Source organism: Equus przewalskii, chromosome 1, assembly GCF_037783145.1.
Source record: "Equus przewalskii isolate Varuska chromosome 1, EquPr2, whole genome shotgun sequence".
Taxonomy (NCBI): domain Eukaryota; kingdom Metazoa; phylum Chordata; class Mammalia; order Perissodactyla; family Equidae; genus Equus; species Equus przewalskii.
The window spans coordinates 171,534,077-171,557,892 of record NC_091831.1 but is presented as its reverse complement, the minus strand read 5'-3'; the positions used below and the strand labels follow the sequence as shown (position 1 = coordinate 171,557,892).

At 38.7% G+C, this 23,816-nt stretch overlaps 2 protein-coding genes across 17 annotated transcripts in view; one reads left to right on the top strand and one right to left on the bottom strand.

The window, feature by feature from the left end:
* The window catches only part of RALGAPA1 (Ral GTPase activating protein catalytic subunit alpha 1), a 225,311-nt gene extending 205,802 nt beyond the window's left edge, over positions 1-19,509 (top strand). For 7 of the 16 annotated variants that reach the window (XM_070588316.1, XM_070588302.1, XM_070588232.1 and 4 more), the window contains 2 exons: positions 9,700-9,824; positions 18,177-19,509. In XM_070588316.1, the coding sequence (XP_070444417.1) occupies positions 9,700-9,824; positions 18,177-18,325 (274 nt within the window). In that variant the 3' untranslated portion in view covers positions 18,326-19,509. Of the gene's footprint in view, positions 1-6,771; positions 6,883-8,147; positions 8,311-9,699; positions 9,825-10,431; positions 10,463-16,456 lie in introns of those variants that run through there. The other 9 variants (XM_070588323.1, XM_070588248.1, XM_070588313.1 and 6 more) reach the window with 5 other exon arrangements.
* A 1,063-nt stretch (positions 19,510-20,572) lies between these two features.
* Positions 20,573-23,479, bottom strand: INSM2 (INSM transcriptional repressor 2). The gene has a single exon (XM_008512971.2). It carries the CDS (start codon positions 23,394-23,396, stop codon positions 21,696-21,698), a length of 1,701 nt encoding a protein of 566 aa, XP_008511193.2. The 5' UTR covers positions 23,397-23,479; the 3' UTR covers positions 20,573-21,695.
* Positions 23,480-23,816: the final 337 nt, after the last annotated feature.

Sequence of the window (23,816 nt, the reverse complement as noted above, 5' to 3'; positions counted from 1 at the left end):
TGGAATTAAAATTAAACTATGGGTCACAATCTCCCCATTTTCTTCTAGCCGCTTTTCCTCTCAAACACTAGAATACAGCCTATTTAAATCTTAACTTTTGCTTGCCAAACCACTGTTACCGTCCATCTGTTCATGCCAATTGTAAAGAAGGTTCGGTTTTAGTGAAGCTTTGCATTTCACATAAGGTATGTGAGTGAAATTTCACAAGGGACATGATGGATCCTGATTCTTAGTGATAAACCTTTAGGGCCATCAGGGTTGGCATATGGTCCAGTATGATATGAAGGCTTGGGTTCCCTGGCTTCACTTCTTTGGCGTGAAGCTGATAAAACCTGGCTCTTGAGTATTATTTCACTGGACACCAATCATGGGCAGCAGGAACTGCCCATTTAACTCTCTGTGGGAAGGAAGCCCAGAGAGCATTCACAATGGTACCATTGTCGAGTTGCAGACTGCTCTGAACAGCTTGACAGCACTAGGGAGGAGGGGAAGGGGTTGCTTTACTAATTGCTGTTCAGAAAAGAGAAGAAGCAAAAATAGCTGTTGTAGAACTGATGTTTCTACTTTCTTGATGGGAGTGTTGACTTCTATTTAGTACATACCTACTATCAGAAAAAGCAAATTATTTAAGCAACCACCTGTAGTAATTCCATTTTAACGTGCCATTATCAATTTTTAGCCCACCAGATTATAGCAGAGCAAAAGTCAGTTTTGCTTTATGTTTAGATGAATATAATGTACTTTTAAATCTTTATAGAAATTTAAAATAAAGGAAAGTGGATTAAAACCACCACAATTCATATAACAGACATGGTTAAAGACAAGTTTGGCTTAATTTTCTTTACACTGTGCTTTTTAGAATTCCCAAATATCATCTTAATACATATAAGCCATATTAATATAGAAATGTAAATTAATTTTATGCATAACAATTACAAGTGCTGAAAGAATCCACTAAAGAGAAACCGGGCAGCAAATCTTAAGGTTAAATATGGATTTATCTTTTAAAAGAGAGGCTGATAGCTTTCAGGCCCTCACGGTTCCCTCTCAGTGCATTCCGTTTGGGATATCTTTAAACATGTGAGGGTTGTTCCTTCTTTATGAAGCATTGTATGCCATGATATTTGTATAAACACTGTTCTTGGCCCGTCCGTTTTCTTCTTGTCAATCTAATCAAGCAGTTGGTGGTTCTGATGCAAAGAAACAATGATCTGCAATCTTAGAAAAATTAAAATAAAGCTTATTTCAGCCCCCGGGATCCTGACCCCGCAGTGTATGTCCATAGATGATTTTTTTTTCAGCTGAACTTAAGTTGACTAAATGCAATATTGTAATTTATGCAACATGTCTTTTCAAAGGATTAGGGAGAGAGATTTTAAGAAAACTTTTTTAATCTATAATTTTTTTAAGTGGGATGCTCCTGCTAATTGGGGGAAAATCAAATGCATGTTTTGTAAAATTAGTCACAGTCTCTGAAATTTGCTAGTATTCCATCTCCTCGTGTCCCCATAAATGATTTTAGTAAATGGGCTCCCAGGCAATATTTCAAAAACAGTAATTCATTGAATGCCCATTCTTCCTTTTACTGCAGGATAGATTATATTTAAGTCAAGATTAATGGGTAGATTTTCATGTTACGGTCCAGTCTCTAAGCCTCTCACTCCCTGGGGGCATATTGTGCATTAGTTTCAGCCAATATATTGTTTATCGTAGATTCTATGACACTGTCTTAAATGACAGTTTGCTGCACTTTGTAACTACTTACCATGATCATAAATTACCTTTTTTCGTACTCCTGATAATTACAGCATTTAAACAAAATCTTAATTAAGTTAGTGCACATTTAGGTACAGATAACACTTAAGTAATTGTACACTGTAAAATTTCACTTATTTAGTTATTTTTTTCCTTTTTCAATCTTCTGACAGAACTCAAATTTAGTGTTTAGTTCAAACACATGCATTTACTTCCTCAACTTTAATGTACTGAAATTTTTATTCCTGAAAGGAGTAACACAAAGTGATTGTTTCCAGTTTTCCCCCAATGTTTTTTAAATTCTTACTCTAATGCTAGTGATTCTGAAGCAGTTCTCTATTGACTATAGAAGTCTCATTATTAATGATGATACTTGCAAGTAGATCTTATCAAGAATGAGAGTCCAAAATGTTAATTTCATTAAATTTGAAATTCAGATAACTTAGTTTTTCCTTTAAATGTTTTGCTTTATACAACTTTTATGAAAGTGGAATAAGATATACATATTTAATAATCATGTTAGTGCTTTTTAGAAACCACCAGTGATTATTGGATTATTAAATTAGGAAGGATTTTCAGAACCTTTAGGTAGGGTTTAAGTTTTTAATCCTATTTATTTAAGGTTAATCTTTTTAAATATATTTACATGTGCTTTGGTAGAATTGGGCTTATCAACTTTTTATTTAATGTTTTCATTTAGTAATTGACTGATTTATGAGCAATTACATATGGTCCAAATTTTATTCAACTCCAGCTTTCAATAATAGGACTATCCTCACACTGCCTTAGCACCTGTTATGGATTTTGAGTCATCTGGCAGCCCATGGGACTTAGATAAAGAAGTACCAGGTGTCCTGCCTGTCTCCTAATTGAGACGCAGTGAAAACAATATAGACTTGGCAGTATGGTTAAAAGGGTGGATTAAAGCCCAGCTTTGTCTACTCTGACAAATCACAGCTTTTCTTTCATAGTGTAGATAGTATCACCTACTAAAGAATTTCGTTAGTATAAGGCATCATAAAAATCATACACAATAGTTTGACATAACCCGCTGCAGACTTTGAGAAGAATTTCTGTTAACATAGTACAAATAAATAATATTAATACCAAGATTCATACTACTTATTTAGGGGAATCTTATTTTTACTGCATATGAACTAGACTACGTGTTTCTTGAAGAAATTAGCTACTGTAGGAAAGGAATGGAGTATTAATTTACCAGATCTTGCTCTATAAGGTAAGCAATATAGTTTACTTCCGTCTTATAAATAAGCAGTGCCTATTAGCCCATGAGATATTTAATTGCCCTATATATTTCAGGAAAATATGCCACTTTATTACTGATAATAATAGCCATGAGATCTTTGAGATGTACTTGGAAAATATATCTACTCACATCATATATCTCAATAAAATTCTTATTTTTCATTATTTTTTCAAGACCCTGTGTAATGATATTGCCTCAGACTGTTTGAAGATATTTCAGGGCCTTTTAGAACTAAAAAGCCAAATGTGATTTATTTTCTCGTTTTTATTTTAAGAGCATGCCAAGGATTTTTACTCTATAGTCACATGCTGCCAAATGACGTTACGGTCAATGACAGACTACATATATGGCAGTGGTCCCTTAAGATTAGTACCATAAAGCCTAGGTGTCTCATAGCCTATACCGTCTGGATTCGTGTAAGTACACTCTATGATGTTTGCACAACAACAAAATCACCTAACGATGCATTTCTCAGAACATATCCCCGTTGTTAAGCAGTGCATGACTGTACTACATATGATATCCTAGTATAGAAACAAACATTTTTCAAAAATTGCCGGTCTTAGTATTTAAGCTAACATTCATTGTGTTGGCCAGCCTGAACCAATTAAAATGCTTCTTACATACAAAACCCAGATCATTGAGATTGGATGCAGAAAGAGCACTGGACTGTTAAATGACCACGGTTCTAGTCCCAGCTCTACCAATCAGCAGCTTTGTTCTTCCAGGCAAATATCTTTTTGTGCTCTCCATCAAGGCAAGAGTTCTTGCTGAAGAAACATTTTGCTGCTTTTGCTAAGTTTCCAGGAAGTAATGTTGGTAAATCATTGTCGTATCCTTCCTCTAGTTCCTGCTGCCCTAAGATAATTCTCAATAAATGATGCCTAGGGATTAAACCCTCTCAAGGTGGCCTCTTTAAAAACCTAAATATTTAAGCTCCCAACCATTGTATTTCAAGGGTATTATCACCTCTATTCTTAAGGCATACAGAGCACTTTTGAAAATCTGTCTAAAATGGTTTTGAAATTTATCCATAGAGATTTTTCTCAAAGTTTCTTCCTTTTCTCCATTCTCTATAGATGGCCTTTTAAATGAAAAGAATTAGTTTAACGAAATTCATTATCTCAAACCATTGTAGAATTTATGAAAAATTTTTTACTTTCTTTAAATTAAAAAAAAAATTATCACAACCAATGGGGCAAAATGTTTTTTTAATGCTGAATTGTAGTGAGTTGTAGTTACTTTGAACATTTGTAGAATTTCTTCTTTAAACAATTATAATTTTTTTGAGAATTTACTACCAGTTTTCTTTTCACTTAATGTTACACCTTATCTATGTATACACTGTGCTTTGTTCACTTCTTCTTCCAAAGGTCAGCAATATCAAGGGTAGGGGTGAAACCAACTCTTTGTCACAAGTAAGACTCATACTCTGTATATACAATCCTAAGAATGTCCCAACTATACTTGCCCCAGAGAGGTTTGCCCCTGGGGAGCCAGGTTGGGATTCGGGGAAGGGGGCTGTCTGTATAGCATCTCCTAATCGACTGTCAAACCAGCTGTATTCATTCCATCTGTAATTTGTAAACAGTCATTGAGTACTACTGTGTTAGGTGCCGGAGATACAAGACAAAAAGACACGACCTCTGCCCCATGGCATAGTCTCCTCACTAGTTGGTTAGGAGAACAAGCACGAGGAAAGAGGCACACGTTGTTTAACAACTGGCTCTCGAGAGCAGGCGAGGCCCCAGTTTGTGGTGTTCGTGGAGTTCTGTGTTGTGAAAACTCCCACTATAGCCAATTTCAAGCTACCAACCATCTTACAAACTTCGTGAATACTGTAAGCAGTACTCTCCAAAAGTTTTAAGTCAGTAGGCAATACTCTCCCTTTTCCTGCAATTACTGTTCTTGGAATCTTCTATACAGAGAAGGGAGCTGAGATTCCTAAGTGCTAAAACTGCAAAGAAGCCACAGAAATATATGAGTGTAGGCAAGTGCTTACTAAATTAGGAATTTCGGAATGGGACTTAAGCCCTGAGGCTATGACATTGAGCACAGATATACACACTTCATACTTTGCCTTTACTTAAAAAGGAGCAATAGTTTTTTCTTTTCTTGTTTAGGAAAGAAAACATTGAACCTGAATTTAAAAAGAAACTAAGCAGTGGTGTGTCTTTGATGTCTGCTTATAATTAAAATTTTCATAGCTCTTTTTTGTGAAAAATTATACTTTTTATTCATTCTTGCTATGTACAACCTACATATATACACACATGTATATATACACACACACATTTCCATTTCTTTGAGACTTGTCACGAATCACATTTGAACTAAACGTTTATACAACCTGCTGGGCATGCCATGGAATTAGTGATCACAAAACTGAAAGTTTTGCCTTTTGTGACAGTAAAAGCAGTTCAAAAGTACATTATATTAATATTGTGGAGAATGAAGGGTTGTTGCTTCTTTAAAAGCAAATCTCCCTTTTGTCTAGTCTCCCTATACATTAGTAAAATTGACAGCCGTGGTAGTAATTAACCTTCTGCAGTATCTTTTCTTCGTATTGTGTCTTTTTCTCATGAGAAATCAGTTTCCTCTCATCAGAATAAGTCAAAAGTCCCTCTGTACATACCACAAGCAAGAAGTATTATCAAAGAGTTCTTGCACATGAATACAGGTATATTTCTTAAACTGACATTGAAAATTGTCCTCAAGGAGAAAGCACCTGCTGTTTACGAAGACTTGAGCCAAAGGTCAAAATAAACCATTTTCAGCACAGATGTAGGGGGACTTTTGGGTTATTGACTATTTATATCCTTTATCTTAAACATCCCTATGACATAAATAGGAGCAGGTGGTGGTGTCCCCATTTAACATATAGATAAACTGCAGCACAGAGAATTCAAGCATCTCTTTCCAGGACCGGCTGAAATTGAACCCCAGTTTCTTGACAGCTGGTCTTGACACAGTGGCAGAGGACCGTAAATAATTTCATATGTAAGTTTAAAATCAAAAGTAGTTACTTAAAATGAATAATAATATTAACTTAATATTAATGAAGTACAAATTAGGTTTAAACTGTACTATAGAAAATGTTTAGTTCCCTTTATTTTTAGAATAGTAATAGTCCTTCCCCCCTTTTCTGCCTTTGCAGAAAGTAGAAGGAAGGAGGATTAGTGGATCATTACAGTGCTGTGATTGCAGCACCTGTGTGTTATTTCTTTTGATTGGCTAGTTCTATATTAAAGATCCCTACCAGCTGAAAGTCTCCCCCATCAAACGGCTTTTTATTAGCTAGCTTTGGCTGGGGTTGTTTTAAATTTACAACAAAAGCCTTCTTAATTCAACTTGTACTTTAAATTTTGTTCTGAATTTTTTAGTTTTCCATTACTTTTTTTATCATCTCGTTTCAGTTTTTTAATTTCAATGCCAGTGATAACATATACTCAGAGTAGGAATATAGCTTGAGCTATCCTGTTGTTGCTAGCCATCAAGTTTGTGTATGCCACTCAATTTATAGGTACTAATAACTCTTCCCTAGAGAGCTGCCTTTTGAGGAATAAGGGTCTAACCTATTATAAGGAGATACAGGAATTAACTGCCCTGGATTCAGGTGACCGTTGCAGATGCTAACAACACTGTTTGGAACTTTAGAATCAGCTCAGTCACAAAAAGCACCTTGTTTGTGGACTCAGGACTATGGTTTAAGTAGAGTTCATTATATCTCCTTAATATATATTTTCCAGAGTTAAAAGAGGAAAAGATTCAAGTACTGTAGATTGAGTTGGCTCATTTTGATTTGTTTATAAGCCTACATCAAATCTGGAAAATTATAAAGAATATTTAGCATTTAGAAGGTGAGTTACTGTCGACTATAATTCTTTTCTAAGCTAACAGTGTTTACTGAAGATAACCCTCCAAAAAGGAACCGTCAGCCGTTAGCCTGCCTAATTTGTGATAAGCCGTACAGTTTTGCATTTAAAGTCAACCATTCATGATTGTTCTCCTTCACTTTGCCACCTATGTTTGAACTTCTAAAAATTGTTTTAGAAAGCATCATGAAGTTTTTTAATAATTTTGTTAAATACATCATGTGTTTTTACACAAAATGAGTATATTGTATCTGGATAATTTTAGTTTGTATAGCTTTATATTAGAGTTTCTTCAGAGTTTTATAAATCTCCTTCTTTTATAGTGAAATAGAATTACATCCCAAAATGTATTTTATCTAGATAGTCATTTCTTGCTTTAATAAATTTTACTACATTGGAAATATTCTCCCTGCTTTAGAAATATTAACATTTGCTTTCTTTCTGCCTAATTTTTTTGTAAACTCTAACTCTAATAAGATAAAGTAAAATATTTCATTTATAGGCCCTCTGAAAGTAGAGCATTTTAAAAGCAGGTAGGTGTCTCCACCCTCCTTTTCATGAAGCGTTTTACCCATTCAAGCAGACTTTTAAAAACAGCTTGTTTTGATAGCAGACTGTTCTCCTGTGGGCCTTCAGCCTTTGCTTCCTGGCAGCACCTTTGGTGCGAAAAGAGAGTGATCAATTGGGAGACTATCAGTGCCAGCATGCATAGAGTGATAAGTTAACACACCACTGGGAATTTCTAGGGCCCACCAAGATACTTCACTTCTAATGTGCTAACAAGCTCATTTTTCTACCTCTTGCCTCTTCAGTTATTTTTTTTCTCAGAAGAGCTTAGAAGTTGAGTGCATCAGGCATAATGAAAAGCTCTGTAGGAGGGAGAAGCAATAACCCCATTTTTCCCTTTTCAGCCAAATAGAAAATTAGTTTCTGGTAATACACAAAGGCCAGTATTTTTTGTACAAGGGGCACTGCTGTGAATCAAAGGACTCTATTAACTGCAGAAAATTCGGCAGCTGTGAATCTCCCCCAATGAAAAAAGTACTTTCCAACAAGTTGTGAGATATGTGGTATTATTTAGATTGAACCATCAGTTTCATCCTCTTCCACTTATAACCATATACCCTTTTTAAAAAGTGTTCTATATTACTTTCTGTGTTAACACTCAAAAATGTCTGTATGATCCTTCCGTAAAATCCTTACACTGATCATTTTAATGTAGCATCTTGTCCTGTTGCTACCCATTTCAGAAGGGAAATTCTTTTGAAGTTCAACCCCAGCATAAAGAATTGAAAATAATGGACTGCAAGGATTGGAGTTCAGATTATTTCAATATTTGATGCATAAAATAAACTGTCATACAAGAATAGAGTGCTCAAGCCGTTTAGAGGGCAGAAGACATCACAGTCTAAGTTAAGCACCTAATGAATATAGTCTTACCTTTACCTCTTTTCCTCTTCTTAATCAATAACCTTTTGTAAGTGTAACTGGCTGTATCTCCCATTGGATATCATTTTAAATTATATTCCTCTCAAATTATTTTTCTTGGTCTTAGTTGTAGACTTGGTCTACACTTTCTAGAATTGTAGAACAATAGTTGAATTGCAATTTTAAAAGAATAAGGAATTTTGAGGAGAAAATATTGAAGTGGGTTTTGGAAAAAATTCAGTGAAGAAAGAAGAACAAATGGGCAAATTTTATTATCCTTTATACTTATTTAAATATCTTATGTAAAGCCTATCAACATAGCACGTTGAGTACAGCAGGAAAATTTCAAAAGTTGTAGAAGAAAGGTTAACTGATTTCTCAGTTCAGGAACTATACGACATGAAGTCAGCATGTGAGTTTTTCCTGATAATTGTATGTTGCTGCCTGCTGCTCTACATTTTGACAGCCATTTCCATAGTTGCTTTCGTGAACAACAGAAATATTCTCTCTCTTTCTCGCCCTCTCTGTGCTAACAGCACAATCAGGCCTGCTGAAACAGGAAGCCTGGAGTGGGTTGTTCAAAAGCAACAACACTTCAAGGGACTGGTTGCTTGTCAATAATATCAGAGAAGAAAATGTGGTGAAAGGGAAGTACAGTATTTTTCTGTCAGTGTCAGTGCCCTGTAGATGCTTTGTTAGACAGTGTTTAGGAGTCCTGTGGACTCTTTGCAAATATTCCTGCTTGTTTCAGTGTTGTAATTGACTAGGTATTTTTTCCTGACATACGGATCCAACTATGTATTTATCTTAACCGCATGGAGTTATTCAAGGATTACAGCAACAGTAGTCTTCCATTCAAAATGAGAACAATTGTTGGGTAAATGCAGGGATTTTAGAAAAAGAAGAAGATATGCAGGAATTTTTCACAATAAATCCATACAAATGAAAACTATAGAATTTCAGACATAGCATTTTAAACAGCATTATAATTGTGTGGCTTTTCAAAGTAAATCTGCAGATCGAAGCTGATTAACAAGGTAAGATGAGCCTAGGCTGACCTGATAGCAGTTGAATCCTTTCTCAAGTAAACTATTACCTTTCTTTCTTCCTACAATTTAGTTTTAATTATTTTCTAATAAATGTCTCCCTGTTAAGCTGCCATTTATAATGATATCCTGAATAGTAAACTTATGTTAAAAACTGTATTTTTACTCTTTAAAAAGCCATACTTTTAATGATTTACAAGAATAGTTAGTGAATAGTTATGTTTATTAAGAAGTAATGGCTTAGCCATCATAGCAGTCCTTTCTGATGAGATCTCTTCGTTTCCAATGTAAGCCACATTTAAGTTCACCCTTAACTGAAGGAAATCAGCTATGAGGAGAGAGCGCGATACCTGCAAACAATTGTCCAGCACCATTTAGAACCAACGACATTTGAAGATTTTGCGGCCCAGGTTTTTTCTCCGGCTCCCTACCATCATTTACCATCTGATGCCGGTAAGATTAAAAGCAAGTATTAGTTACTTTTCATTATTGGAACTTGAAATGCAATACCCTTTTGTACTAAAAACTTTTAAAATAATGGAAAACTTGCTTGAATAAAATTCCAGTCATTGAAATGTAAATATTTTTCATCATCATTTAATATTTAAATTTGGCCTGTAAATTTGATTTATACTTTCTTTTACCTAAATGCAGTTCCTTTAAAAGTCAACAATCTTCATAAAAGTACATGCACCACATTTTTTCTGAGCTAATGGGCAGTGACTGTTGTGTTTGATGGAATTATTACTGAAGTATCTGCAAAAGAAACACAAGTTGAGCGTGCACTCTCTCAACTTTAGAGGATCAAATCTTGTGGCCAAGAATATTGCCTTATCATCTCTGATTTTACAATTAAATTTAAAATAACTTGTCCAGATTTAGAAGTACTTAATACAGTAAATTAATTTTTAATATTTAAAGATTATAAGAGGGTACTGCATTTTCACAATTAACTAATTTTGAAGAAATCAGTAAGAAAATAAATGACTCATGGCCTTCCTATTCTGTAATACTTTGCACTCCTTATGATTGTTTCATTTATTTTATTTTCCCTCTTTAGATCATTAAATATCAGTTCTCTTTATCTGAAGGTAAGACAAAGTGTCAACCAAAACACCCTTTGTTCTTTCCCCATTTCCTTTTTTAAAAATTAGCAAGCACTAAGCTTGTAACTCAAACAATAAGCAAACTTAATTAACACTGCCCTGGTTCATACTAAACATTTCAGAAATTGTCACTAAATTTCTTCCAGAATTATACTTACTAACCCAGGTCTGCATGAAACACTAACACTGGTTCTGGGATAAAAATAACTAATAATAGAACCCTTGGTTGGAATTAGTTACACCTTGTTCCTGTATTGACCTTTTTTGTTTCTCAGCATGAAAAAGTAGTGCTACTGAACTGAAATGGTGTGTCTTTGTATTTTGTAATCTGTTGCATTGTTATTGAATATCTGAACTCATCAAATAGTTATTCTGTTGTGTGCCTTGCACTGTACGAGGCACCTGAAATACAAAGATGACTATTTTAATGGTGTTCAAGGGAAGCAGGAAAAGAGAATACAATATACTTGAAGTTCATCATAATAAGCCTTAAATTCTCATGTTATATAAGTATTCTTTATATTAAACAAGTTTAAAAGGCACAATACTCCCTTTCTGGCCTAATTTATTTGGAAAAAAAAATTACTGTAATTCTCAATTGAGATTTAGTCAGTGACATTAAAGCTTCCATTTCTGTCACCATTTAATTAGCCATTATAAAAAGAATTTTACCAAAAAAGTTAGAACCCTTTCAGTTAAAAGACCTAGGAATAGGAAAGAGAAAATTTTATTAGATTTGGTCGAATCTTTTGAAAGAGAGATTAAAAAGTCTAAGATTGGCTTCAGTGGATTGACACTATCTAAAATTACTCAGTTTGGCCTTAAGAAAGATAGTGAAAGATTTAAAAGTAAATTAATGATCAACAAAATAAAAGCTAGTTAAGTATAACTGGAAATTTCATTTTTAATAGAGAGTATCTGATAAAATATCAGACTACATTATTAAAATACATATGGATAACACTTGTGTATCATATAGTCAAGCCATAAATTTCACAACTGAAAAACATTGATAATAGGACCACATTCAGACTAACTTTTCCCCTTAAATATATAAAAGCTGTCAGTTTTCATGTTATAGTTATTTACCAGCTGGAGTCCTTCATGCTCCTCTTCTTAATGGTTTTCTCATATTTTGCATATTATCTTGCACATTTGGCCAGATGTGTAATATGGGAAGTAAGTAGTCATCTCACTTTCTGAGACGTGAGTAAAGGACGATACAGTAACCAAGTCAAGGCTCTATTGGCTTCATTTTTTAATCTGTTTTACTATTTTATTTATTCTACACCTTTTTTAACATGAAACTTAGGTTTTCTAAATAGTAATGAAAATGTGAATTTTAACATAAACATAATACTGTGCTACAAGTTCTTTTCAGTTCATTTTAAAAAATTGTCTTTGCCTTTAGGAATCATTAGAAACATGCACTGTAACTTTCAAAAGGATGTTGTTACCTGTAAATAACTTGTTCTGGTATTACTGAATACATTTTTATATGGTTTTTTATAGGCTTTAATAGTTATAAAAGATAGAAACTTTTATCAGAGTGGCTCTCAATTAAACACAATAATATAAAAATGAAATATTTACTCTTCTACAGTAGCAAAAACAATATGATATCTGAAGAATTATTGTTTTATTTTTTCTTCCAATTGTCCAAATTTTTATTTTCCTGTTATAAACCACGCCATATATATAGAACTCCCTTTAAAGTTGTAAATCAGTGAAAGAGAGAAAACATGAAATAAGCCACATAATAGCAATACGGACCTGACTCGTGGCTGGCAAAAATTACATTATATTGTGAAGTTTTTTACTCTTTAATGTAATGATAAAATTTATTTACCACATTGAGGAAATGCATTCATAATTGCAATTGAGAATTCACTTTAGATATCCTATGCATACCCCACGTATATAAAATAATACTCATCAATACTAATGCAATAATTTGAAATTAAGTTTTAAAGAAATATCAGTATGATAATCATATAAAGCATATAATCCATTTTTTTCTAACCAATCCTATAATATAATTCTATTTGGTAGAATAGTGTGGAAAAATACTGTTTTTTAAGTTTACTTAACTTGGTTCAAGATTATCTAAAACCTACATCCTGGTTAACAGTAATGTACCAGCTGTGATGACATTGAAATTCAAACAGGATTTTTCTAGATAATTTTTAGTATTATTTAAATACATATGAAGAACACTTTTGGTATATCATAGTTGATCCATAAATTTCATGACTGTAATTTCTCAAAGTGGACTCTGTCTGTGGCAGTAAACTGATACTTAAGGGGAATTATTTTTATCCCTAAGGTCATTGAGGGAGATATCGTGATGTCACACTTTGTTGATCTGCCATAACTATATTAAAACATTATTAGATTTTTCTTTTCCTTTATTTAAAAAAAAAATTACAGGAAAAAAGTCCCTTTATCTTTGTCAGGCATGTGTGTGGAAAATATCAAAAGTTTTACAGTGACCTTCTTCTTTAACTTTTTTATATTCGTGAACACCTCTCCTCTGACTCTGAATTTTAAAATGAAGTTACTCCTCTTCTTGGCCAGATTACATTATTAGTTCAAAATCTAGATATTTTCCCGAATGTTACGTTGTCTTTTCAAATTATCTTTTTTTAATAGAAGAAATTATAGATGCCAATAACAAGAAACAGGATCCTGTTTTGCTGCAAGTGCACAGTAAATATTAATTAAATTCTTTCTCAATTTCAACATGAAAAATACACCCATATTCCAGTATTATGTCTTTTAAAAGCTATCATCAGCAATAAATATTTTTGAATGCCTATTGTGTCGTATGTCTGGAATCACCTCTAATACTCTCTTCTTTTAATTGAGCTAGTATCTACCTCGCCCTATGGATTGTTTTTCTACAATTAAGTTAGACATTTTAGTACTTTAAAAATTAAAGGGTTGATAGGTGTTTGCCTCCCTCTCTACGTATGCATATATATCTACACACATACACATAAATATGCTTACAGCTATGCATACCACTTTGTATTATTGCCTTTAGAAAACATATAAGTTTCTATTGAAATCAATATTATTAAAATTAGTAATGAGATTCAGATATTTCTATGTCATCAAAATAAGAGAGAATCTAGGTGGAGTGATTGTGAAGACCTAGAGTTGCGTCTAATCTTCCTTCATTCTAACCTCAGTTTTGCTGTTAATTCACAAACTCTGTATTGCCACATGTACGTGGAATAGCATGACGATGGTCAGATCCATGTCTGAATCTTTGAATGGGATGAATCATCAAAATTTAGCTATTGCTTATGTAACCTTTTTAGTTCGATGTCCCTCTTTAAAAGTTATTTTAAACTCTCCTCGTCTTCCCAGGCTCTGAAATAATCTGAAAGGAAATATTTCAGCTCCTCGGAAGACAGTTACTTTATATATCTCCTAAAGATTATTGGTAGGGCCAACAGGAAAACCAGTTTCCTTCAACATGGAACATAAGCTGGAACTTGGTTTACTGTTTTTAAAAACAGCTTCCTAATCCTATTTATTTATTACTAGGTTAGCCTGAAATTATAAACAGCCAAATGTAGTATTCTGTTTTCAGTATTTTGAACTTGGAAATTTGGCTCATATGTTGTTGACCAAGAGGCAAAATCTTAAATAAAGTATCAATCTTAAATAAAGTCCATTAACCTTTTGTGGCAATAATTACGAGGTTCAGTTTCCACATCAAACATTCATTCAGATGTAAAATTTTTGTAATGAAAATAATAAAATAATAATTGAGCAATTACTGAATGCCAGGCACTCTGCTAAGTACTCTCCATGCATTCTCTCATTTAACCTTTGCAGCAGTTCTGTGAGATTAAAAAAAAAAAAAAAAAAAAGCCCCACCCAGATACCCAGAGTCTCCTGGTGCTTGGTAAAGCACAAGTCTGACTTCAGAGTCTGTGATCTTGTCTATTGCAATTAACATTTAGTCTAAGTATTTTCAACCCTTCTTACTGTTGAAAGAGAGAGGCGACAAAGACATTGTCCAAAAACCTGACCTACAAATTAGAAATTGTTAAGTGCTTTTAGTTTGAAGGCTCTACTTTTCCACCTATTGAAAAAAATTTTTTCTAATTTTTTTTAATAGTTTTAAGGTTGGCATGGGAGAAGTGGTCGTTTTCTCCAAAAATGTTTCCAATTTCAATCTCTTCTAATTTTCATCTGTTCTGATTCAAAGTCTGTTAAATTTTACTCTTATCTGTTTAGTAGCTTTATTATAAAGCTGCACTTACAGTGTACCTGCTGTGCATGCCAGGGTCATTGAATATGTAGTCATTCAGCCACCACAACTTTGCGAAATAACTAGTACTGTCTTTGTTTTATAAAAAAGAAAACTGTCAGGCCAGCCACAGTGGCCACTGGTTAAGTTTGGTGTGCTCTGCTTCGGCAGCCCAGGTTCAGTTCCCAGGCGTGGATATACACCACTCATCTGTTAGCAGCCATACTGTAGCAGCAGCTCACATAAAAGGGAAAAGAAATGGAAGATTGACAACAGATGTTAGCTCAGAGCAAATCTTCCTCAGCAAAAAAAAAAACGAAAACAAAATATCTCAGGTCACTTTGCCCAAGATCCAACAGCTAGCAGCATGACAGACTTGACATTTAACCTAGGTCTGTTTTAGCTATGCCCAAGCTTTTTCTAACACATCACATTTCCTCTTAGTTCAGTATTAATTGGAATTGCTTTCAAAGTCACAATATTTTTAAAGGTTATATTTATAACCCAATAACTTTAGCAGTTTTAAACTGGTCATACCTCTCAGCAAGCAACACAAAAAAAAGCCACAATAAATACCAATCCATTGAGTTCCCTTTTATAATCTGTATAGATCCCCAAAGTCATATTCATCATATTATTTGTAATAATAATTCATTGTAATCAGTGCACAATATATGAATCAATTTATTATACCATCAAGATAATAGACACAGTCTGTGTGAGTACCATAAGAATGTTAGTAACAGATACAGTATGTACAAACATAGAAGCCCACAGATACTTTTTAAACTTTATACTTAAAGATATATTAATAGAAATAAATAAATCAACATTCTTTATGATTCAGGTGAATACTTAGGCAGAATAGGATGTGAAATGAAGTAAAGATATCACTGTATTCTTTACTTCTAAAGTTGAGATCTACCCACTGTAAATTATTTATACAGAGTTTGTGTATGCTGAGTATATACCACAAATACCATCTGCTAAAATGTGAGGAGGTGTTGAGAGCCGTGTACCACACACACCAAAAAGCCTGGTTTGACTCTCAGCTGACTGAAAGGCGATTTGACCTTGAAGGCAGTAAGGGAGACATGGAGGAATTGCTGTTTTGAGGAAAGTCCTCTTTGAATTTGGCGTAGTCTAAAGCAGTGTTCTCCGGTAAAATTTGCTCTGACGATGGGAATATCCACGTCTGCACTGTCCAGTATGGCTGCCCCTAGCCACACGTGGCTACTGAACACTTGAAATGTGGCTAGTGCACCAAGAAGCCAAATTTTTATTTTTACTTAGTTTTAATATTAATTAATTTTATTGTGGCTATGGCTACCTTGTTGGACAGTACAGCTCTAGAGATTTTGACTGTGTGATTAGGATAACGTGACCTGCCACAGTACAATAAACACTTTAAAAGGGACATGTGTACAGAATCTCTCATAGACTTTTCTTTTCTTTTCTTTTTCCTATTTGAACTTGTTTTATTAGTTGGTAAGTATAGCATTTGAATTTACAAAGCATTGGCATTGTGAAGCATCATCATCCTAACGCATCGCATGCCCAATTGTATTTCATAGTAAAACCTGATGACTCTCTTCTCCGCTCTTCGGTTAACACCTGTAAGGTTCTGCGCTGTGTCTCTCATGTCTGTTATCTGTCTTTCTCTTTGTTTTCTCACTTCTGCTCGCTTCTTCATTTCTTCATTCACAACAAAGAGAGAAATGCAGTGATAGTTCTCTTCCTCCCCAAACCTCCGCTAGAAAACATTGGCCATCTCAAGGTAAACAGCCATGGGAAGGCCCCTCATGGTTGGCCGGGAACACCACGCATTACCAGAGAAGCATGAGCTGCTGCTCTCACCTTTCTCCTGCCAGCCATCTGCAGCGTTTCCCTAAAAGGGCCATGGATTCATATTTTCCTCTGGGTTTCCCAGTCTCAGTCCAGTATGAACCAATTCAGATCTTCAGGAAGAGTAAAAGTGAACAGAAACATCCTTCCTTGTATTTTGAAGGCCAACCTCATTTCAATTATGAAAAGAAAGAATGTTGGGGAAGTTACTTTGAAAAGGAGGGCAATTGACCTGGATTATGAGTAGTGATAAAATATTTTTTCCTGGACAATGTATGTTTGCTCTTAAGTATAGTTATATTTGGCCTTAAAAACACTTTGTTCTACTGAGATCCATTCTTAATTTCCTGTGAGTCTCAATAGGATCTGTACCCCTTATTCAACAGCTTTGTGTTTCCTTAGAAATATTGATAACCTCAGTGTAGGCACAGATGTTTCACTGTATGGAAGTGCTAGTGTAATTATTTCCAAGCTTCAGGTGTCAGTGAGGTGCCACGTTGGCTAACAGATATGCCAGAAGCTTCCCAGCAGAGTAAGGAGATGTGTAAGTTTGTCTGCAACCTGTGTGATGTGTGTTTGTTTGTTTGTGACACACATAAAGAAAATTTTCATGTGCATAAGACCCAGAAAATCTGGATTAAATGCCTTAACATATACAGTATTTTAAAATTTTCCTTATTCTGTTTAAAGATTTTCTTTGTTTTTGAAGGACTTCTTAATGTAATTTCTTATTCAGAAATATTTGAGATCCCATAGTGTGCAAAGTTCTGTAGTATTATTGTATGTTAGAGAATCATAATTCATAGAAATAAAGTACAGAAGTAAAGAACTACTTTGTGGATGACCCAAAGAAGTTTCCCATTTGAACTCGTTTCGCTTCTCTTAAATGCTGATGTCTGCTAATGCTGCTGGTTACCTACTTGCGGTGACTGAGTAGTCTAACTGCAAAAGTTAGGTTCATGAAACACAGGCATAGCATAGCTCTTCTACACTGAGAGATTTTGAGGGGTCACTTTGTCTTTTTGACTGACTTTCAGATGAGATTCTTGTCCTCCTCCTTCCCCCACGAATTTACCCTGCTCCTTCTTAAAAGCAGATTTAAATACCCAGCATGTATAATGGTCTCATAGTAATGAATTCCTTCTTGGAACCATTTGGTGCTATTTTCAAGTTTGAGCAACGAAGGCCCTTTTGATGGTTGTAGCCCGTCCCCCAGAGACAGGGCTCGGTCCTTTTCACCTGCTTCTGAGCCTTCCCCTGCATGCTAATGGTGCTTTGGATCCCTGTCCTTTCTGACCCAAAGATTTCACTTCCCTTTGCTTTTTCCGGGGAGCTCTCTGGTTAGTTCTGGCTCTGGAAGTAATGATTGGCGCTTTCTTGCTAATATGATGACATGAGCCACCAGATCACTGGACTTTAAATAAAATATTAGTAGGCCATTGTAACAAGCGCATTTTGGGCTTGCTCCTTCCTCTCAAGACCTCAGTAAGGGTGGGGATCCACGCTACAAATCAGTAGCAGGAAGGCTATTTCTTATGGGATGAGAGGCCAGGTGACTTGGACTAAAGCTCTTGCTGTTTCCCACAGGCTCCTACCCAGAGATTCTACCCAGTGAAACTCCCACAGCAGCGCAGGTAGATGGGGCTGACCTGGCGTCCCCCATGTCGCCTCGAACTAGCAAAAGCCGCATGTCCATGAAGCTGCGTCGTTCCTCTGGCTCAGCCAATAAATCCTGAGGCCGCGCCGCCAGCAATGGCCAGCAGCAGCCGCCTTCACGTGGACAGAGTTACACTTTCAGGCCTTCGTATTTGCCAGAACATGCATGTTCCTTCCTGAAGTTTATTTTAGAAAACACTGGATTTAAATAATTTGTAACTTCATATTTTAGATTTGGGTTGTTGGTTCAGTTGGGTCCCCCACTCCAAGCTGCCGTATTTGGGGGTGGACTTGGATTCTAAACCCTTTACCTTCCTAGATAATTATGTCTGTGTAGTTTGACTTTTAATTTCATGATTAACTTTGAGCCAAAATATAATTGGACAGATGGTCTCATTATTTTATTTATCGTGCCCCATTGCAACTTTATGGCTCAGTAAAATATGCTTTTTTTTACAAATGTAAATTTTTAAATTTAAGCATTTGTAAAGTTATAGCAAAAGTTGCAAATCTGTTAATACACAGAATGTGTATGGATTATTTATGTTATGAAAATAAAACACTTAAAATAAATGATCTTTTAGTATTTCAAGTTCCAACTCCAGTAATTAGCATTAACTTTTTCTTCCCAAAGCAATGCCTCATTTCTCGGCTGTGCAGGTGATGCCATGACATATCTGATAACCAGAAAAATCACTGTGCTGAACTTTAATTTATGTTTAGCTTCCACATATTTTTCTAATGTTTTGCTTTTTTAAATGGTATCACTGTTAAATGCCATTTCTGTTTTGAGATTGTGGCTCTTTATTGTTGGCTTCTGGATCCTGGTGTATCTGTGTTCTTTTTTAAGTACAAAAAGGGGGGAATAAAGGGAGAGAAAGAAAGAAAAAAAGGCAAAAACTTTTCTGATATAAATGTGTTGCTTAAATTATGTGTGTTATTTTAAAAGGGAACGTGACCCAGGATCCTAAATTAAATCTAACATTGTTAATCCTGGACTGGCAGGTGCAGGTTGGGACACATTCCACCCTCCAGAAGTATTTTCCTACAGTAGATAAGCTGCTCTTATTTTGCTCACTTTTTGTTTGGAACGGGCATCTCCTAGGGAAATGTAGCATGACATTGGTACTAACTGCATGTGTAAATACATCCTACCGGCAAACTATAAAATATAAATTATGTATCATCATTCATGTAGTATCTACAAATTTGTAACAGTGAAAAAGATATGGTATTTAATAATACAATAAAAATATTCTTATCACTTCCTGTCCATGAGTGTTGATTTGTCTTTTATATGTGTCTTATATATATTCTTAGAATTAAGCAGCGCTGTGTGATCAATGGAGAGATGTAAAGCGTCACCCTGGGTTCTCTCTGCTAATCATGAAACGTGAACTTGAATTCCCTGCTCAGGATATACCCCAACTTATTTCTCAGCGATCCTGAGCTCAGGATGACCACAGCCATTGAAAATGCAGAAAGTTGTACAGCTTCCTAAGGGCTGGCCAAAACCACTCAATGCTCTTGGTTAAAGCATCAATTTATCTCAGCCTCATGCTGCTTTGATTTCTTAAATTTCACTTTGTTTTATAATAAACATTCAGGAACAAAACTTTTTATAGACAGTTTCTAAAACAACCTCTCAGAGTTTCTGTGCACTTGTTTTTGTTTTTCTTATAAATAAAAACAAATACCAATGAAACTATGTAGAAAATAAACTAAAATTCCTATAAAAGCTTGTGTAGAAAATAAACAAATGGATAAAGAGGGTCCCTGGGAACAAGATTAAACAATATGGACAGTTTTTCACAACCAAGGTGAAGAATTACAAAATGGAACATCAAGTAACTGCTTACATGTTTCTGTAGTGCTTTCACTTTAAAAAAAAAAATGAACAGCTAATGGATTGATATGTAACAAAATGGAGTGAAAATAGTGAAGTTAGCACAGTTAACATGATCTTTTTCATTCTCATAACACTTTTCACTAGCTTTTTTTTTTTCAAAAAAGCATCTTTAAAATACTTCTTTTTCTGTTGACATTTTTGGGTGGTAAAGTGTCTTTAGATTTAAAGAATAGTACATATTCTTTGCCTTTTGGAGCTCAGTCTGTGCAGCCGTAACTCAAAGGAAATTTTCCCGTTGCATTTCTGCACCATTACATTCATTACAAAATATAATTTCTCTTGTCTGTATTCTGTCTAAATGGCTCACTAAGATTCTAAAGCAGGACTTAGCGCACACATTTGAGGAGATAAGAAATGTGGCTTTGAAAAATAGGCTGTGTTCAATGGGATTCCTAAGACAAACACAGAACACAACAAAGCACCAGCTGTGTACATTTATTTGGCGGTCAGCATCTTACAAATATGGGCTATATGTCAAGCAAGACTCAGCCAGGGTCCCAAACTCTGGCTGTTAGGGCATGGGTACACTGAATATGGTTTACGTAAATTCAAATACAGGTTGCTGCTGGAAAGAAAATACTGAATATTGAGTGAATTGCCATTCAGTTCCATAGTGGATTACAGGTATTAACATCTTCCTTAAGCTGAATGTAGTTTCGTATACACAGTATGAGATTTACAACAGAAGAATTAAGTAATTTGGATGAAACCCTACTAAAACAGTCAAACTTCAGGAAGTGAGTTCTGTGTTTCTAAAAAGCTATTATTTAAAGAAAGGTTTAAAGTATCTCTTCCTGAATACTGTACACAAAATAGCTAAAGATGAGACTTTGGGGGGTATCTCAACTCCTTCCAGTAAAGCAGCGCGCTCTCCACCTCCAAACCCTAGCTTAAGAAGGACTGATACTGAGAATGGAGGAAAAGAAAGTTGACAGGGAGATCCTCCACACCGGTCCCCCGGAGCACCAGCATCCTCTTAGATTTCCTGCCCACAGACACGGGTCTTGAATCTTGCCCCCCCTCCCCGTAAGTTTGGCACCAATCACATAACTTTTAATTCACAGAATATACAATGCAAGATATCTGACCCTATTGAGACAGAACTACGTATGCGCCTGCGATGGCAAGAGAAAAAAAACATTAATGACTACCACGTCTGGTAGCTAGAATCCTTTGTAGACACTGAAACATGCACGCATTCACTGCGACTTTCCATAGGAATTACGAGTCATATAGGATTCGTTAGGGTCGCCAGAGTTTGGGGGGGAAATCCTATTTTCGTGGGGAAAGTGAGAAGGACTTAAAGCTGACAAGTCTTTGACCGCGAACGTTACACCACATACATACCTGCTCTAGAGAGGGAGTTTACATTTCGCTGTCCGCTCCTCTGGCGGAACATTGACTACTGGGAGTTTTAGGAGAGAAATATAGGAAAATATAGGAAGGTGAAGCTTCCTTGCAAGCTGAAGAAAGCCCCACAGAAATTCCCATGTTCAGTCTCCTCCAAGGCCAGCCTCGCAATCCTCCTGGTCTCTCGGGCCTCAACAGCCCGGCCGCAGAGGCATCTGCAGCAGCAGTACCTGCCGGCTTTCTGAGGGGTGGCACTTATTGATGTGCCGGGTCAGCCCCGGGGAGCTGAAAAAAGTGGACGGGCAGTGCTTGCACGAGAAAATTTGCTGAGCACTCCCGTCGGATGCGCCGCCTGGGCTCGGCGCTTCGGGAGCCGCCCCAGCCAGGGCGGGCAGGAGCAGCTCCTCGCGGACCGCGTGCCACAGCCGGTGCTTGTCCCTGATGTCCGCGGACGGGAAGTGCGCCCCGCACAGCGCGCAAGCGAAGGCGAGCGGAGCGCCGCGCTCAGCGCCAAAGCCCGGGGCGAGCGCGCGGGCTGAGCCCGCCTCGTGAGTGCCCAGGTGCTTGCGCAGATAGGCTTGGCGACGGAACTTTTTGTGGCAGTATGGGCACACGAAGATTTCGGGTCCCCCGACACCACCGGCACTGCCCGGCCCAGGCACCCGGCGCCCCAACACCGCTTCCGAGTAAGGAAGCTGAGGCCGCGGTGGCTCGGAGTGGGACACCACCTGGAGGCCCTGGTGTGGGGCGCTGTCCTGGTGCTGCTCCGCCCCGGAGCTGTCCCTGGCCTGCAGGTGCTGATCCGCAGTTCGCTGGGCCCGGCTGTTCTCCTTCCCCTCCGCCAGGAAAGATGCAATGGTCCCGGAGTCCGGAGAGGACGAGGATGACGGAGGAGGCGGCTTCCCGTCGGCGGAGGACACTGTGGCTGCATTTGCGGCTGCAGGACGCGGCTTGTGCCAGCGGCGATGGGAGGCGAGGTTCGCGGGGCAGCTGAAGACCTTGTCGCACTCGGGGCAGCGGTACTCGACACGCACGATGCGGGAGCAGCGGTGCTGGGCCAGCGCGAAGGGGTCCGCGTACTGCTCCTTGCACAGCTGGCAGATGAACTCCCCCAGCGGCGTGCGGCTGCCCCCGGGGCCCCGGGACAGCGCCGCGGGCTCCTCCTCCTTGATCTTCAGGCCCAGGACAGGGGACGTGGTCACTTCATCGGCGAAGCTCAACTTCCTCATGGCCTTTGGCTTCTTGACTCCGGCGGCCGCGGGTCCGGACGCGCAGCCCGGAGGTGCCTTGGCGCGGCGCTCGCCGCCGGCGGCCCGCTTCAGGCCGTGCAGGGTGGCCGAGGGGGGCGCGGGGTCCGGATGGAGCGCGGGCTCTGGGAACGGTGCCCGGAGCGGCAGCAGGAACGGATCCCCCGAGGTCGGCGCGGCTGCTGGCGCCACCGAGCAGGAGAAAGCGGCCACGGCGGCGGCGCCCGCGGGGAAGGACTCGGCGGAGACGGGCGAGCTGAGGCAGCGCTCCAGGAACGCCCGGCGCAGCTCCGCGCCCGCCGGCTTCGCGAGGCTGGGGCTGGGCCCGGGCCCGGGCCCGGGGCCCTCCCTGCCATCCGCCCTGCGCTCCGCGCCTTCCCGCCCGCCCTCCCCCGCGCTCACCCCAGCGGCCCGACAGGGCGACCCCGACAGCTGGCGGGCCGCCTCCTCCTGCAGCCCCGTCCCGGGCTCCTCCAGGGTCGGGGGCGCCGCCCGCTCTGCCCCGGGCTGGGGCGTACGGGCAGCCTCCTCGGGGAAGGGCGGCGCCCCCTGGGGCCCCAGCAGGGGGAAGGCCCGCTCGGCTAGGCGCGCTCGGTACGAGCCGCTCGTCCGTTTAGTCCGCTTTACCAGGAAGCCCCTCGGCATGGTGGAGCCGGGAGCGCTCGGGGGCGTGGAGGAGCGGGGGCGCGCGGGGCCGAGAGCGGACGAGCACCGCAGCCGCCCGAGCCCCGCCGCGGCCGTCATGCGTCGGCCGCCTTTATAGCTGAGACGCGCCGGGACCTCGGGGCTGCCTTCGGGCGGGACCCGCCAATCAGGAGTGGGAGCGGGCGCCGGGGCGGGGCTTCGCCCGCCGGGCTCGCGGGGGTCCACGAGGCGGCCCGCGCGGCCCTACCCGGCCCGCCAGCGGCCCCACGGCGGCTTTAGGGTCTGCCCCGGCCGCCCGCCCCTGCCGCCCGCCGGGCGAAGACACGAGAAGGGAAGGTCCGGAGGGTGAGGATGCTCAGCTCCCCCCGCACGGCCGCCTCCAGGGACCGTCGGGGAGGCGGGCGGAGAGGCCACCTACCG

Excerpts from the sequence above, each read along its gene's own strand:
- INSM2 (XM_008512971.2), bottom strand. The coding sequence starts at position 23,396 with ATGCCGAGGGGCTTCCTGGTAAAGCGGACTAAACGGACGAGCGGCTCG.